Raw genomic sequence first — 18,062 nt, 5'->3', positions numbered from 1 at the left:
CATAAAAAACCAAAACTGAAGAAAAATGAAGGGTTTTCAAGCTATAATTTTACCCAAGAGGTGATGCATCAATTGGGTTGGTTGAGAAGCTTCGCTTGAGTCCCACAAACCTCCTTCAAGTGTTGGCTTGCTCTGAGAACATCTCCAAGTTTGAAATCAACCAAAAGGTTGTTTGGATGTGGTCGAAGACTAGGTTGGAGGGCTTGTGACAAGGGGCATTTGGTTGAAAATGAGTTTTTAGGCTATGGGAAAGGTTTGGAATAATTTATTTTGAGTTTTGATGGAATTTTCAGGATGGCCAAAAAATGGCCTAATTTTTTAGCTTCAAAATTAAGGGTTTTTTTGGTGGGATATAGTGGATAAGGATGCTTGGAATGGGCTTAGGGAAGATGTGAGAAGGTTTGGATGTAATTTGACAAAGTTTTCCCAAGGTTTGGTGTACTTTCCCCTTTCTTGGCCATGAAGGTGGCCATTTTTAATAGCGAAGGTGGTGGTTGGAAAAGGTGCAAAGGTTAATTTCGTGTTGAGGAGATGTAGGGATGTAGGATTGTTAAATCCATTGTGTTGTGTCAAGTATCCAAGGGTTTTGACTTTTAATGGAAAGGGTTTTAGACCATCTTGTGTTTTACCAAGGCTAGATCAATAAAAATGGGTTTGGGTGTTTCCAAGTCACTGACCACCATGGGGAAGCTTATGGTTTAGTCTTTTCATAGTTTCACTTTTAGATTAAAGTAAGTCATGAGTGGGGTTAAGTACCTTTGGAAGAGGTCCCATCTTTTTCCATTTTGAGAAAGTTAACTTGTACGAGGTTTGCATGTTCTAAGCATTTTTATGAGGAGAATTTTAGGATTTTACATCAATCAGGTGGTATTACATGTTATTATTGTGGTTTTATTGGAGTAGTATCAGGATTAAGCTGTGGCAATGGTGTTATTAATGGTGTTATTTGACATGTTATTGACGTATTATGGGCTTAGGAACAACGGGTGGTGTTATTGCCATGAAAACACGACAATTCCTCGGTAGTTTTGGTGAGAAAATGGAAAAGCGGGCGTTACTATGGGTATATTACACGGTGAACTGGTGTTATTGGGAGGAGTTGTGCGACACAACAGGTGTAGTGTTATTAGTAGTGTTATTTCGGTAGTATTCTGATGTTACCGCAATTTCGAGGTGAGGGGTGTTATCGATGGTATTATTTTGGTGGTATTCCAGTGTTACTATAGTTTTAAAGTGAGGGGAGTTATCAATAGGATTATTTTAGTCGTACATTGGTATTATTGATGAGGAATTAAAAAAAAAATGAGTGGATTGCGCAACAACATTCTAGTAGTATAGGTATTACAATGACGATGTGGAGGCGATATTATTACAAGTGTTATTTGGGTAATTTATGGTGTTAATGGGAGGTTTATCTGCAGTTTTGTGGTGTTATTGTGACATTGAAGTGGTGTTATTGTGGTTGAGTCTACCCCAAATCGAATCCAAATCTATCCTAGACCCTTTTCCACTTCAATTCAACTTACAGGCTCATAGCACAACACAATTGATGGTTTGGTGAGTTTTTTTTAGTGGTTGTCATGTGGGAAATTGAAGTATGATTTGGCAATATTGGGTTTGTGTGGAATTTAATGTAAATTGATGTGGCTTTGAATTTGGCAGGGTTGAATTTGATTTTGGGTTGAAAAATCAGGTAATTTTGAATGGTTTAGAGTGAATTTTGGAAAGGGGTATTCAGGTGAGTGTGTGCATGACCAAGCCACCTAGGGATGACATAAAACCAGTTGATCATATGAGAACTCATTTTTTGAGACTTCACATGTTTGTCCTACCCGTCTCAAATAGGAATTGAGGGCTTGAGACCATCTATGTGAACTTCACAAAAAGAATCAAGCAGTAACTGGAGTTTCTATGGGGGTGAATTCTATTACTAGACTTCTATGATAGTTATAAGGAAAGATCTATGACTAGATCCTAAGTCTTAATTCTCACAAAAAATGAGGTCAACAAATGGACCCCAATATGTATGGTGTGCTTAACAAACACATCACATGCATTGATATTGACAAAATCAACCAACAAAATCTAAGAGCTGTTTTAGTAGACCTACTTATAACGGGTCAAATATCAAACTGAATTTGATATTGAATTTGAATTAGTATGTACACTCTGCAATGAAACCCCTGGCCGAAGGAGCACATGAAAAATCCTATCCCAAAAAAAGAGGACAGGTACATTTTAAGCAGCGTTCCATTTTCTTTATCAATAAACAGCATGAACTTCGGCGCTCGCTACTCTACTCATTCCAGTGAATTCCCCTTTCAAATTAGGGCATTTAACCCTGTTAGCTTCTCTACCATGTGAACTTTGCTTCAGTAATATGCAACTAATGAGCGTCTACGCACCCTCCTGCTCTTCTCGCTGGCCGCAGCAGAATCTTCGTTGTCCCTCCGCCTTCCGGGCCACATCTCCAACCCTAGTCCTGTCGGACTTTTATGTGAAGAGAAGCCGGTGCTTCTCTAGAATCTTCGCTGCTAAGGAAGCAGATAAGCCTGTGAAGAAGAAGTCAGGGAAGCGGAAAGGGCCAGAAAAGCCGTATCTTGTTGGCGATGAAGCCGCCTTCCACTTGAAGTCTCCGGCTGCTGGTCGACAAAGCAGACATCCCTCTCCCGTCCCTAAGCCGCCTGCAGGATTTGTGCTCGATGATTGTGGCAGGGTCCTTTTTACCTGCAACAAACGAATAGCCACCATAGTAAGTAGCTTTTTCTATTTTCTCTTCTCGCTGGAATCTATTTCAATTTCGGGATGGTAGACGTGTTTAACCTTTTAAGGGCTGTATGGTAGCAGAACTTGAGCAGAATTTAACCTAAATCCTGCCAATCTGCAAAAATGGCAACTTTAAAGGGTGGAGAAGTGTCAATGGGAGCAGTTATGAAGAATTCATGAGACTTACGGATTTAACTTAAATGTAGCCAGAACTTGGATTTACTAAATCTGGAATGTAAGGCAAAATTGTGAGAAACTGGCTTTAACTTTCTATTTTGGCTCTTTGGCAGGATTTAAGTTAAATCCGTCTTAAATCCTGCCTCAAAACTGTTATCAAGCAGCCCCTTAATCTCCTAATATACCAAAGAATAGAGAATGAGCTAGTGGTTTGCAACTTGAAACCCATACCCTAGTGTTTTATGGCCTTGGACGACATGTCAAAGAAGGAGACTGGGTTAAGACCTCCTTGGCCAATTAGTGGAGCGAAGAGGGCAGAGCTTAAAGAAAATAAGTTGGATGCTTCATCTTAATTTTTAATATTATAGAAGCTTGCTATTTATAAAAATTGATGAAATTCATATCTATGGTTAGTCTAAATAAATGCTGCTTAAAGAAAAGGGCAGAGCTTAAAGAAAACTTTATTTTAAATATCTTAATAAACATTTAAGATATGTTGACCGCCACTCACAAATTGGAAATTTCCATCAAGTAATGAGTATAATTTTGTGGAGTGTTTTTAGGTTTGTTTCTTGTTGCTCTCCTCTTGAGTCTATCTCTTTTTCTTCTTGGCTGCATCTGTTTCTTTGAATTTTAAATTGTAATTTTGTAATTTTAGTGCCTCCTCAAATTGTATTTGCAAATTTATCCTTCAAGTTTATCTAGTTTAAGGTTGCAAATTTTCTTGAAAGCCTCCTGGATCATAGCTTCACGAAAAGTATGCAAATTGTATTTGCAAATTTATCCTTCAAGTTTATCTAGTTTAAGGTTGCAATTTTTTTTGAAATCCTCCTGGATAGCTTCACGAAAAGTATTTGATCACAAAAATTTGATTACTTAAAAAGAGGATCAACACTTTTCTAATGATGGTAAACTTAGTTACATGAAAAACATGATTGTTATTTATCCAGGCTAAATTGTTTCCATTTTATGTGATCATCTCTTTTGATGATCCTTTTAATGATGAAAACTATTTGTATATTTTTCTTAGGCAGAGCTTGTCTGCATAATATTTTTGGGTATAACTTACTTGCATGACACTGCATTGCCTGTTGAATTTGGCATACTTCGATTAATCATAGATTGATTAATTTTGAATGAAGTAGAAGCTATGTGCTATAAAAAATATCCTTTTCTTATAATTTGAAGCATATTCATAAAACCAGCTGTTTTTTTTTTGAACCCATCAGAATAATATCATGATTAACCACCTTTGATATTCACACCATGGTTCACTCTGAACCAGGCGCTATCTACTATCACAAAGAGTTTACCTTTTTTCGTCTCCTTTGAAACATCATTATAAAAGCTTGCTGCCTCCTTTGAATCCATGAAACCTCTCCTAACATCATGTTTTACTTTCTTTGATATTCACCTGGCATTCTCTGTTTTCCTTTTGAGTTTTATTCATGCTGCCTTAGGCTGTCACATGATCTTTGAACTCCTTTGTGGACATTCCAATCAGTAGATCAACAAATACTTTTTATTGCCTTTTTGATTATGTTTTTTTAAGGTTGGCTCTCATCCTCTTCATGTTGTGTTTGCGGTACCAATTTTATGATAAAATTTTGAAAAGCAGCTATTCTGATTGGCATCAGACTTGCAATTTGGTTGGATATGCTTTTTAAAGTTGGAGAAAGATTATTAAAGTTCCTTCAACGATCATTCCTTCAACGATCTTTTGCGGTACCAATTTTATGATAAAATTTTGAAAAGTAGCTATTCTGATAGCCATCAGACTTGCAATTTGGTTGGATGTGCTTTTTAAAGTTGGAGAAAGGTTATTAAAGTTCCTTCAACGATCACTTATACATCTTTTCTTGATTAATGAGTTATTGTCTCCATAGAATTTTCTTGGATTCCCCTTAATTCACACTAGTCATGATGGAATTCTTTTTGGTTTGAACTATGTTCTAACACAAATTGATCTGGAATTAGGGTGCAGAAGACTTATAGAACTAGTAGGAAATATCTAAGTAAAGAAATAAGGACTGCATGGGAATTAGGTTAATCTCTCAATCTACCTTCGAGTACAGAGAGGATGAGTTGACAACTTTACTCCTTTGAATCCATCTTAAAGCTTTTTGGCCTTGGACTATGTGCCAAAGTGAGTGAGATGGAGAGAGACTAGGTTAAGGCCTCCTTGTCGCATGCTAGAGAGAGAGAGAGGATAATAATATTGGAGTTAACCCAAACAAAGATAGGAAAACCAAATATTATTGCTGAATTCAAAATATGGAAATACAATCTCTTAAATAAAAATAAAAATAATAATAAACACGATACAAACACAACTAGGATTTATCCTAAAGAGGTGGTGATGGGCTATGCAGGATGGAGGGGTGTTGGATTGTTGTGGTTGGATGGCTGGATGGTGGAGTTGGCTACGGGAGATGGCAACAGGATAGGAGGAAGGCCGTGGCAGGGAAGCTGAAGGCTTGGCTACTGTGGGATGGTAGTAGGCTGGGAGGAGGACTACCGCAAGGAGGTTGACAACTAGGAAGGGGAAGGTGGCTGATTGTAGGGAAGTGATAGGACCACAAGAAGACAACTATAGTGGACTGTCGGGTGGCTACAATAAGGAGGGAGGATGATAACAACGAAGGAAAGGATGTAGAGAAGAATATATGAGGACAACCACTAACGCGGGGGCTGGATACTATCGAAGTACCACTCGACCCTTGGATAAAATCCTAAAAAAGAAAACCCGAGACACTGATGATGTTTCCAATGAAAATGCTAACAGACCCTAACACAACACGTATATAGGAAATGACTATAAACGAATGAATGATGAAAGAAAATGTGTTGAAAATTGAAAATAAAATAAAAGAAACGTCGTTTGGTATGATTCTGCTCCGATTGCAGGATTCGGTGGCCGAACCTGTGCAGACACTAGATTGCGAGTTCTCATTCGTTCTTGCATCGCTCAATCTTCTGCATCAGTCTTCCAGGGATATATCGAAGCTTCTATCTTCTCATAGTTTGGCATTAGGTTAGCCACGTTGAAGGTGGTGGAGCTACTGTAACTGTCTGATAATTTAATCCTGCAGATGTTGTCATTCCAAAATGCCTGCGTTGGAGTTGCATTAGGTGTACATTCTCACGAAGTAACTCTTGAGCTATTAAATCCATAATTTGCCTCTTCCACTCCTAGTACATGGCTTGTCACATCCAATAAACAAATTCATTTTGACGAACTAACTCTGGAATGAAATATATAACATGCTGGACAACTTTCAATAGTAACCACTTATGAGGGGTTCATTCTTCTTCTCTGGAAGAACCGAGATATCATTGTATGATGTTTTTTTTCATAAAGCTCCTAAGGCAATTTCCAAAGCTGTTTTCATCCCCTCTGTCTGACTAGTTGTTGGTGGTTTCACTAATGAACTCAATTTAATACCCAAATACTCTATACGGTTTTTCATAAGTAGCTCAAAAACTTCTCATCTCTGTCATGTTGGATCTCTCTTAATAGGGGCAACTTATGAGGTAGACTATATATCTGAAAATTCTGCAATTTTTTTATCTGGGGTTATGTGTTTGGTGTCTGTTTCTTGAACTCATGACCCTGTAGGACAAGCAATGTTACTCTTGTTGGACTCTCTCATTGGGTCAGCTTAAATGACGTGTCTTTTCCTCATCAGCTGGAATTTGGTACTCCTTTGGGTTTTCACCTTCTTAAGTATCTATTTTATTCTCATCCATTCTTCAACTACTTCGGTGAAATAGATATTTCTCTTGTTTGGGCAATTTGATGCCCTGTGCCCAAAATTGTTGGTTATGACAGAATAGAGAATACTGGTTCGGTCCACTTGTTCTCCACTTTAAATTTATTTCTTTTCAGGCGGCATCAGCTTGGATGCTTGACTGGGTGTACTTTTACTGCTTGATTTTGCAATTAAACTTTTGCCTATAAGATGTGTTGCCTTAAGAATATGCCCTGTTTGTAATAAATCGGTAGGTACTTGTGCTGCATCTCTTGTTTCATCCTAGAATATGTAGTGATTTTATTTTTCTTTCTTTGCTAACATAAGTACTTTAAATTCTCCCACTGTAACGACACACTCTTTTTAAATTGGTGGTAGTTAGTTTTACCATTATGTAGGGTGGGGCATATATGTACTGTTGACCTCACTTTTGGTTGAGGTTTAGTTTTTTTTGGTAGCCTAAGGTTTAGCCATAGGACTTTCCTATTGACTATTCCTAGAAAACTAGAAAAGGAACCCTTACCATTAGAAATTCTACCCTATTCCTGACTCAACTTGAAAGAAGTTCCACATATTTGTCCTAACCTTTAGCACTTAGTTGGTGGGGTCATTATGGAGGAGCTCAAGATGAGTTTCCATAGGACTGCTTGCTCTTAGGGTTGACTCTGGGTGTTTGTCTGGAGTTAAGGCACTCACTCGCACTCACTCTCACTCACAATCACTGACAACCCTAAACCCAAATTTTTACCCAAAATTTCTTGACTTTGATCTCTTAATCCTTTGAGAGACTCATGTAGATGGTCCCCTAAATCCGCTAGCCCTAGGCTAGGGTTTAGTTAAGACTAGTATATAAAGGATCCAAATGGGGTTTCTATTGGTCCATAGCTCATTTATGGTGGTTAGCTTCTCAATACTACCCAAAATATTCAAATTGGCCTATTGTCCTAAAATCCCCTAAATTATCTAGATACCTGTGGAGCCCTAAATTTGGTCAAAATTTTCAAAATTCTCAAATTCACCCAAAATATCCAAACTTGTTCAAAAATCTGTTCAAACTTTTTGAAAGTGCCCAAATTACTCAAAACTACCAAAAAATGCCAAATTTACCAAAATACACCCAAAATTACCAAAATTACAAAAATACCCTTAGCACCCCAAAATTTCCCAAAACTTCCAAAATCACTCAAAATGTTTCCAAAACCCATTTGGACCCCTCAATTGGACCCAATTTGACCAATTTGATCATTTTGACCAAAACTCCTAAATTGCCTTTAAAGATACAATTCCCTAAATTTACCTCAAATGTCCATCAATTTGGTCCCAATTTTCCCCAATTTCAATCCTAAACTCAAATTCACCTTCCATATGACCAATTTAAACTAAATTCAAGCTTAATTGACCCATGGTTTGAGCACAATTTTGATCTAAGTCAAACCCCCAATTTTGGCTACATGACTTAATCCCACAAAATTGAACCTAATAACCTACTCAATTTGCCACAATTTATGTTGAAAACTCTTCATGATATTCCTACACATCAAATTTGACCTTCAATTGGCCTTGGTGAGGTCTCAATTTCATTAAATTTTGACCCAAGTCCAAGAATCCCCAAATTGGCTGTCTCCAAATTTCACCAAATTGAATGCCTTGGCCCTGAAATTGGCACCCATTTTATGTTGAAAACTCTTCATGACATTCATATTGACCATTTTCAATAATCAATTTGGACTTATCTTCATGACATTCTTATTGACCATTTTCAACAATCAATTTGGACTTAGCCCAAGCTTAACCAATTTAGACTCAAGTCTAGCCTAACATGCCCAAAGTGATCAAATTTCCAAAATCCTTCAAATTGAACCTTAATTGAACTCAAAATCATTTAAATCCTTCAACAAAAATCTTCATTACAATCATCTACACAATATTGATCAATCATTTGGGCTCAAAGTCATGGCTAGCTTAACCCAAACCCAACTTTTAGCCATTTGGATCCAAATTGAAACTATACACAAAAATTGGCCTAACCACCCTCAAGTCACCAAATTTGTGACTCCACAACCACTAAGCTCCTCCTAAGGACCCATGTCAAATTGGTCAAGGCAAGACCTCTACAGCTAAATTTTTGACCTTATTGACCAGGCTAAACCCTATGGAACTACCCAAATGAGCCAAAGACCAAAGGTTCCCTAAATCAAGGGATTTTCTTCCAAATTTGCTTAAGTCTAAAGGATTTTTGCTATTCCCCTGGTTCACTGACCTTCTGGCCACCTCCCCTAGCCTTGCAGGACAGCCTAGTCGCCGGAGGAGCTAAAACCATGAGCCACCAAAAACAAATCAAACCGCGTCATCCCATTTGAAATTTAGAGCCTCTATGCCCCACACATAAGCAACACTTTTGACCCATACATTGGCCCACAGAGCTTCCCTAAGCCTTTTTTTATAAAAGCTTCACCTCCATGGTCATGGAGGGTGTGCTGAAATTTTCTCAAGAAGACCCCTCTAAATTGCTCCCATAACCTCTTTGAGACCTCCTCAGTGCAACCCAAACACTTTCTTGCCCGAATTCCCCTTGTCGGAGTTCAATTTGTGAGGTCAAATCCTTGCCAGAGATAGGACATAACTCTCCACACCTCCACAGTGCACAAAAATCAAATTAAACTCACCCACACCTTCACCACAGTGAAAGAAGACAAAGCCCCATCAAACCCCCTCACAGAGAGCCTCTATACTAGACTTTGCTCAACACCCAAATTCGGCCTTGATCGAATTTGGGTTTAAACCTTTCATCACGGACAGAGGCTCAATCCCTAGCCTCCTTAGACCTCCATGAATGTGATGAACACCTCTGATTGAAGCTTCTCTTCTCAGAGTAAAAGTATTAAACTTCCCCTCTTCCCGAGCCTATTTTCATTCTCCATTTGATTAGAGTTGATTTAATGGCATGTTTACCATATGGATGTGTTTGTCTCACTTAGACAAGAACTTAAGACGAGTCCATAGGATCAAACCCGAGGAGATTTGGTTGAGTCTAGAGGGAGATCTTAAGGTTATAGTGTGAACCGAATGTGGACGGTCTCGGGTTAGCCTATTTGGGGATGATGACCCACAGCCGTTGGATCGCGCGTGTATGAAATAGAAGGCTCTGATTGCGCCGGATGGGAGCGTGGTCCATAAAGCGCGGGTTGACTCAGATGGCGGTGCCGAATCAGAAGACGCCACGTGGAGCTTCAGAGATGCCGAGGATGACGCGGCGCCGCATGTTTAAGGAGAAAAATAGGGAATTAAATAATTCAGAAAATGCTTCCTATCTTCAAAAATTCATATCTTGGTGTAGAAAAATCACAAAAATAAAATAAAAATATTCTAGTGCTCAATGAACAGAGGAGAACAATGTGAAAATGATTTGAAGTTTATCTGATGAATATTTTATTTTTAATTAATTAAATACTGATTTGAGTATTTTAACTCTCCATGCATGTAGATATTTCACCATGACTTGATATTTTGACGTGTTGTTGCCTCTGTCTTGGGGGATATTCTCTGATTTTTCCAAGGTCAGAGAAGACTTCTAGATAGAGATCCATGTTTTTCAAGTTTATGTATATTATTTGCATAAATTAATCATAAGAATTAGCATGTTGCTTAGACAAATCCAAAGAAATTTTGGAAGGTTTATTGTGACCAGAGAATCCTTTCGAAAATTTTTCATATGCCAAGTCATTAAGAACATATTTAAATTTCACAAAACTCTAAAACACAAAGAAAATTAATTTGCGAAAAATAAACATCTAAATGACTTGATTTGATTCTACATTGTGATTTAAAGTTCAGAGAACTCCCCATAAAATTTTCAAAATATTTGGTGCTCATTTGATAACTTAACTTGGTTTTCTAAGTTAAATGATATTTTTAACACTAAAATAATTTTTAATAATTTTAATATAACTAAAAAAATTATAAAAATTGGTTTTGGGAGTTCTCTATAATCAGAGGAATTTTTTAAAAATAAAATTGTAAATAAAATAAAAACTTTATTTTTGAAGCCTATTTTAATATTTAAATAATTAAAAATTAATAAAAATCACAAAATTAATAAAATTTATGAAAATGTTCTAAATTGTTTCCTAAGCACTTAGGAACAATTGAAATATTTTTCCTAATTTTCTAAGTGAAGATATTGAATTTTAAAGCTTAAAATAATTTTTAAAGGCTAAAAATGAATTTTTCTTAATCTTTCACTTAATAAAATTCTAATAATTCAAAGAAAAATAAAAAAAATGTAAAATTTGCTACTCTGGGTTTCTTGGCCTTAGAGAGATTTAATAAAAATATAAAACATAATTTTCATCATTTAAAATATTTTATAATTTAAACGTTGACCATTAGATGATCCGATTAGGAGAGTAGATGTTTTAATATCGATTAGTGTTAAGAAAGACAGAGGTAGACCTAGGAAGACTTGGGCTTATTGTATTAAAAATGATCTTAATTTAGTAGAAGTAAATGAAAACATGACACTAAATAGGACGCAATGGAGAAAAAAGATTCATGTAGCCGAGCCCACGTAGTGGGATTAAGGCTTTGTTGTTGTTGTTGTTATTGTAAAATATTTTATAATTAATTAATACTCTAGACCTTAAAATAATTTTAATAATTCAAATAAAAGTCAAAAAAATTATGAAATTTTGCCCAAGTGTTTCTCTGGTCTAAGTCTACATCCAGTAAAAATTTCAAGTGATTAGGCTTTGCCTTGGTCAATATATGAATTTTTCTTTGAAAAATCCCATTCTTGCATGTAAATAAATATATAAAATAAATAAAAATTTGAAAAAAAAATCATATTTTCTCCTCTGATGTCTTAATTGACCCATGAGTAAGGTGGTATGAAAATTGTAAAATCATTTGAATTAAATTTGATGAATTATGAAGTGATAGAGCCTTAGGGGCAAAAAAGTAATTTTAGAAATTTAGCCTTAATTCAAGAAAGGGAAGTTGGCAACTTTTGATTTTAATTAACACATTTGGATGATTGAAACATAAGATATTAATTGGTAGAAATCAATCTTACTTTTTCCAATTAAAAGATAAATTTGAAATTTTCTAGACGATTAAAATTTGGGAGTCTACCAAATTAAATGATCCTAGACTTATGGTTATAGTTTTGGGTGTTAATAACTCACTAATTTAATGCCCCTATCTGGTGTTCAAGTGACATCAAATGTTTTGATGATAAATTATTATCCCTTAAAATTTAATCTTTTTCAAAATAACTAAGACATCCACCAGAATTATAAGTGCTTAGTAGTGACCTGAGCTAAATCAAATTTGATTAAATGAGGATTAGAAAAGTGATTGTAACTAGAAATTGGACACTACAAGCCCAAATCAAAGCTAAAATTGGCTAAGTGTTTCAATAACACTAAATTGCTCCTTTAAGGGTCTTCATTTGCATAATTCTTGAATTGAAGGATAAATGATAATCACCCTACTCTTAGGGATATTTGAAACATCACTGTTCATTGAAAACTAGAAATATTTACAGGATGGATTATTAAACAACAGGATGAATTATTAAGCAACATAATAAGTTTAAATGAGCTCAAGACTTTTCAGTAGGCGGTGAGAGGGAAGCATGGACCTGCCTTTTTCTCCTGACCTGTTGGATGCCTTGGAGGTCTACTAAACTTGATATGTTTTGCTTAATAAAATCATCCTTAATCAAACCATTAAGGACTTACTAAGATATAATCTATGAACATTATTTTTTTCGCTTTATATAAATTGCCCTTACATACATTTTGAGTTTCAGTTGGAGATGACGAGAAGACCATTCAGATACGCTTTTATTGTGATTTATTTACTTGCATTTTTGGTTTCCCGTACTTTTTAGTACGCTAATGTACTTACTCATCTGCATGTATAACCAGAATACGAGTTGCATGTTAAACAATGATGTCATCCTGCATGAAAACCAAAACTGCTAAGATAGTCACAAAATCAAAACCAAAACTAAAATCAACCAAGATAAAAATCATCTCCACAACATTCAAAATATAAGAAAACTCAAAATTTAATCACAAACATCACAAAACCACAATTGCACTCTATCGGATTATTGAGAATCCCTCAGAGGAGGTAACCTACGGTTGCTAACAAGGCTTTCCATGATCTAAATGAAAGTATAGAACTCAATAAGTTGAGTTTTGTAAATTCATTTGGATTAAATGAATCCGATAGAAAATAGTGGTACTAAAATGAGGGAACCGTAGGATCATAATCGGTATCGCTCTAATCAACTTTAACATGCCCCATAATATTTAAAGAACTAAAATCATAGGACCGTGAGCCACCTGATTTGCCATAATAACTTGACACCCTAGAAAACTTAAACTCACCACGACAAGAAACTTGGAGCTAGTATGGTGGGCTACACAGTCATCTTCAACAGCAAAACAGGTCCCATCAGCTAAATCAATTTCCTTATTTAGAACTAAAACAACAAGCCATAGGATTTTGAGGTTGTCTGCTTATGCGACATAAATCCTCACCTCGTCTTTAGGCCTTTGTACAACTCTGCTGTACAATATAAATCCTAACTCGTCTTAGGATTCCGAGGTTATTGTTCGTCACGACCCAAATCCACACATCTTCCAGGCTATTTGTGTGATTGTTTCACACAAATGTAAACTCTAAATTAATAACATTGGCAGGATGAAACACTCAGATAAATTTTTCCTCAAAATTGAAACCAAACAATATGACAGACTGGGAAGTTACCGAGGTTCTCCTTCGGATCCATGACATCCCTTAGTTCTTCCTCTTTTGGATTCCAAAAATAAAATGTTCTAAATTTGAGCTATTCCCATTTCACACTTCTTTGTCCGATTTCGTTGAAAAGTCCTGTCCTTTTGATAGCCCTTATAGGAAGCTTGTCCGAACCCAGCTTAATATGAACCCTATTTAATTCTTCGTATTAAATAGGGGAATTTGTCGGCAAATAAAACAGTTTTGCAGACCAAACGGATGTCATATATTTCTTAATTTATTTGATCGAGCCTCATCCTCAAGTCTTGTGTTTATCCTTCGGGATATATATAGAGTTTGAAGTACAATGCTCTTTCATTTAAACTATGAAAAATATAGGATTAGTTTGATTTCATATTTTCTTAAACTTAAATCTATATGTAAATTAAAATGTCATTCCGAAGTGGGCGATGAGATTTTCGATTCTGGCGGCCGACAACATCCAACGGTCAACTCCTCAACTAAAATAGTGCCGACATGTACTCTAAGACATTTTTCACTGCCTGAAGCCACTCGATGATCGCGTTTGGATCCATGTGGCCATCAAAATTTGGCAAGACACATTGTACTCCAAAACTCTGACTTCTCATCTGATATTCCATGCCAAATATCCGGGTTGTTGGTTCTCATCACTGGAAACTACTTTTTGAAAGAGATTCACTCAATCTTTTCAATATGATAAATCACCGTTGTGGATATGGGTAAATCTTCCGGATTGTCTCATCTCCAAGGTGATAAACTTCTGTTACAGTTGGATGATTTTCCGCTGTGTAATTTTCATAGAAACTTTCTAGGCATCTCTTTGCGGATTTCTCATAAACGATATTTTTTCATTCTCTCCTGATTAGGTTTTCGACAATTGTCTCCTTGATGGCGTGTTTGGGGAGGTGAAAAAGGGTATATGGGTGTCATTTTTGGTGGGAAAAAAAAATTTGGGCGGCTGATTTTAAAAATCAGGAAAGGGAAGAGTTTTTGGGTGGAGTTTGGGGTATGTAGTGGTGGATTTTGGTAACCCTAGGGTATGATTAGTGCTGACCTGGCTCGATTAGCGCTGACCTGGCTCTGACACTAAATCCAGGCGTTTACCCAAACCACAATAGGAAAATCAAATGTTATTGTTGAATTCAAAATAAAGAAATACAATCACTCAAATGAAAATATAAATAACAACAAACACGACATAAATGCTACTAGGGATGTCTTCCAAAAGGATGGTGATGGACTATATGAGACGGAGGGGCGTTAGAAGACTGCAGTTGGATGGTGGGATTTGGTTGTGGTGGGATGGAACAAGATGGGAGGAAGGCCGCGGCTAGGAGGCTGAAACTGAAATCTTGGCTATGGCGGGATGACAATAGGTTGGGAGGAGGACTGCAACAGGGAGGCTGGAGCAGGGTGGCAACTGGGAGGGAGAACGTGGCTGGCTGTAGGGCGGCGATAGGATTGCAGGAAAACTGTGGTGGGTTGTCTGGGTGACTGCAACATGGAGGGAGGATAGAGTTAGCAAAGGAAGGATGTAGAGAAGGATAGATGAGGATAATAACTACCGCGAGAGCTAGATATAGCCAGAGTACCACTTGTCCCTTGGATACAATTCTAGAAGGGAAAAACTAATATGCCGGCGACTGTCCTGAACAAAAACGCAAAGAAACTACTGATCCAAATCCTAATACAACCCATATATAAGGGAAATGATTAGAGAAGAAGTTGGAAAAAAATGAATGTTGTCTGGTTCGGTTCTACTTCATTCACAGGAATTGGCTGCCTGACTTGCACAGACATGGGATTGCACGATCCCCTCGCTCTGAGACACTCACGCTTCCGCATTAGATAAAGTAATTTAAAAATTTTGACTTGCATTTTTACATCCTAAAACCTCCCATTTCTTGAAATAGCTTCCAATTCATATCTTTCTACAACCTAGCTAAATGCACAAATTTGTGAAACTTTATCCTAGATATCCAATAAACATTTGAATTATGGATAACCATCCTTTGCAAATAAGAAATCTCTTTAATTTTCTCAATGAAAGATGATTGACCCTTTAAATAACGGCATTATTTTGTGGAGTGATTTTAGTACAACTTAATTCTCTCTTAAATCTCCTTTCCTATTTTTTCTTGGTTGCCCTCTGTATTCTAACGAAATTTAATTTGCAAATTTTGCAACTATAGCTTTTGTTATATTTATTTTTAATTTAAGATTAAATTCATAAAATTTCTTAAGAGCCTTCTAGACTAGATACGTCTGAATCAAGAATAATAAAATTTTTAATATTGCAATTCAATCGTGCTATTTTATGTTTCTATTTAATTCTGTTCATGTCGATTGTTTTTTTACATTTTTTTTTGGATCACAATAAACATAGTCAATCTTGTTGGTGCATGGCTTTGTTGTCTTCCACCCTTTCTCCATTGCATTAACTAAAATCCTTCGAGCAAATAATATATCTTCATTGGATCTCATCTGGATTGGTCTCTTTTATTTTAGGAGTAATGCCAAAATGACTTGATTTATTATCGAAACTAAAACCTATTATTATGATGTATTTAAACTGGAGGGCAAATATCTCACTGTTTTACTCTAGTTTTGAGTATGGACTAAGGTGCCTTTGAAATAGAAAAATATATGGTGATCATTCCCTTGAGTACTTTCAACTCACCTTCGTCATACCTCTGATTTGACTTTTATTTTCCTTCCAATTCTCATGAAAAAATAGTTCAAATTTACATCTGCGTGAATGAGTCTGAAGCTTCATAAAGCCTGCCTAGCTCAATCAATTGGGATGGTGCTAATTATGTTGTTTTTGATGGATTGCTTGGAGTTTGTCGATTCAATTTATTTGCTTGTAGCTTTAGTACACATTATGAAAATCTTTAGATATTTCAGATGAGGTCAATTTATTTCATGCACTCTACTGCTAATAAGTAAACTGGTAACCATTGGCTGGCTAAAGATCTTGACTAACTCTTAGAATCAGGTAGAAATAAACTACAGCTGGCAGGCAACACTTTAGCATTCTCGAGCTACATCCAATTTGAAAATCGATGTAATTCATTAAAATCATTCATTATATTTTTGTTTATAGTTAGTAGTGATTGTAACTGTAATAATAATAATGAGTAGCGAGGACAAGCGTCTCTTAAACTTTGACTTAAGAGCCGTATATCCTCTTTCAAAGCAACGAAACAAAGAGAATGAGAACACGAGAGAAGAAAATGAGATTGAGAAGGGGAAATGGAAAAAAAATCATTGCCCTAAGAGAAGAAGAGTTAAGAAGAAGGAGAAATGAGGCCCTAGTGTCGTTGTCGTGCGTGAATGAAGCAGAGTGGTGGACAATCTGTTCTTCTGTGCTTGCGGAAGGTCAGGTCGAGCCGCTTGTGGAGGAAGGAGAGGCGCGGGTTTAGGTGACGCTGCGTTATCTTTGTTGAAGCCAAAGAAGAGTCGAAGCATCGTTGCTTCACTTGCAATGACGTAATCGAGTTGAGCTTGAAGGAAGGAGAGAAGCTTTTGGGTTCTTGCGGGAGAAGAAACTGAGCCTCACATGCGGAGGAAGGATTTTATGTGGGAAGAGGGGTCGTGTGTGAGTGAAGGGAGAGCCGAGCTATGGATTAAGCAATGTTGTGTTTTTTAATATAAGAAATTTTATTTATTTAACTAGATGTTATTAAAATTGACTTTTAAACATTATTAATGAACATCAGTGATTAAATTTGAATAAGCGTTCGAATTAAAGGAAAAAAGGAGGCGGGTTCGTTTTTAACCCTAGCATTCCAATTAAGGTAAATTGGGTCAAGGTTTGCTTTAATTACTTATTAAGGAAATGCTTCAATTTAACATCAAAATTCTTATTAAAATGTTAATTAAAAATTATAAGCAGAAGGATAAAGTCTTAATCAAGATCAATTGTAAAAGGGAATTCAAGGGGAAGAGGAAGACATTCAAATTTCATGTGAGTAATTGCTTTCTTATTTTATTATTAAATTAATAATTTATTTAAAAGTTGTATTTTAGAGATAAATGATTTTTATAACATTGGTAAAAATGAACTTACAATATTAATTTAAAATTAGATTTCTTTTATGATTTGCATTTTGAATGTTTGGAAGATATATCACAAATGGAAAAAAAGAATTGAAATGTGAAATTACGTTTAAATGATTTTAACTTGATATTAAATGATAAGAAGTAAAGGCTTAAGTCAAACGAGATTTACCCCTTTATGTTACCAGCTAAGGATGCTATTTTAACTGTGCATTGAAAAGAAAAAGAAAATGGTAAAGACGTACCTTTGGGTGCAAGATTTTGAGTGTACATATAAGTACAAATTTTTTTAGGATACCTTCAAATATGATGGTGATTCTGATATGACTCATTAAAAGAAAAGAAAAAAGTTAAAAAGATAAATGACTTAAATTAAATATGAATGATTAATTTAAAATGAAAGTTTACAGTTTGATTAATTTATTCACATTTCTTTTGGACATTCATTTATAACATTTGCATATTAATTTAATGCATAATAAGATTGTAATTGTTCACTAAGTTGTGGTAAACTTA

At 35.9% G+C, this 18,062-nt stretch overlaps 1 protein-coding gene across 1 annotated transcript in view; it reads left to right on the top strand.

Annotated features, from left to right (window-relative positions):
* Window positions 1–2,389: 2,389 nt before the first annotated feature.
* Window positions 2,390–18,062, top strand: part of LOC110033173 — a 118,122-nt gene continuing 102,449 nt past the window's right edge. Inside the window, exon 1 of the mRNA XM_020737076.1 lies at window positions 2,390–2,752. Coding sequence (XP_020592735.1) covers window positions 2,390–2,752 — 363 coding nt within the window. The remainder of the gene's footprint in view (window positions 2,753–18,062) is intronic.

Source organism: Phalaenopsis equestris, unplaced genomic scaffold, assembly GCF_001263595.1.
Source record: "Phalaenopsis equestris unplaced genomic scaffold, ASM126359v1 Scaffold001107, whole genome shotgun sequence".
Classification (NCBI taxonomy): Eukaryota; Viridiplantae; Streptophyta; class Magnoliopsida; order Asparagales; family Orchidaceae; genus Phalaenopsis; species Phalaenopsis equestris.
This window is presented reverse-complemented; position numbering and strand designations above follow the sequence as displayed.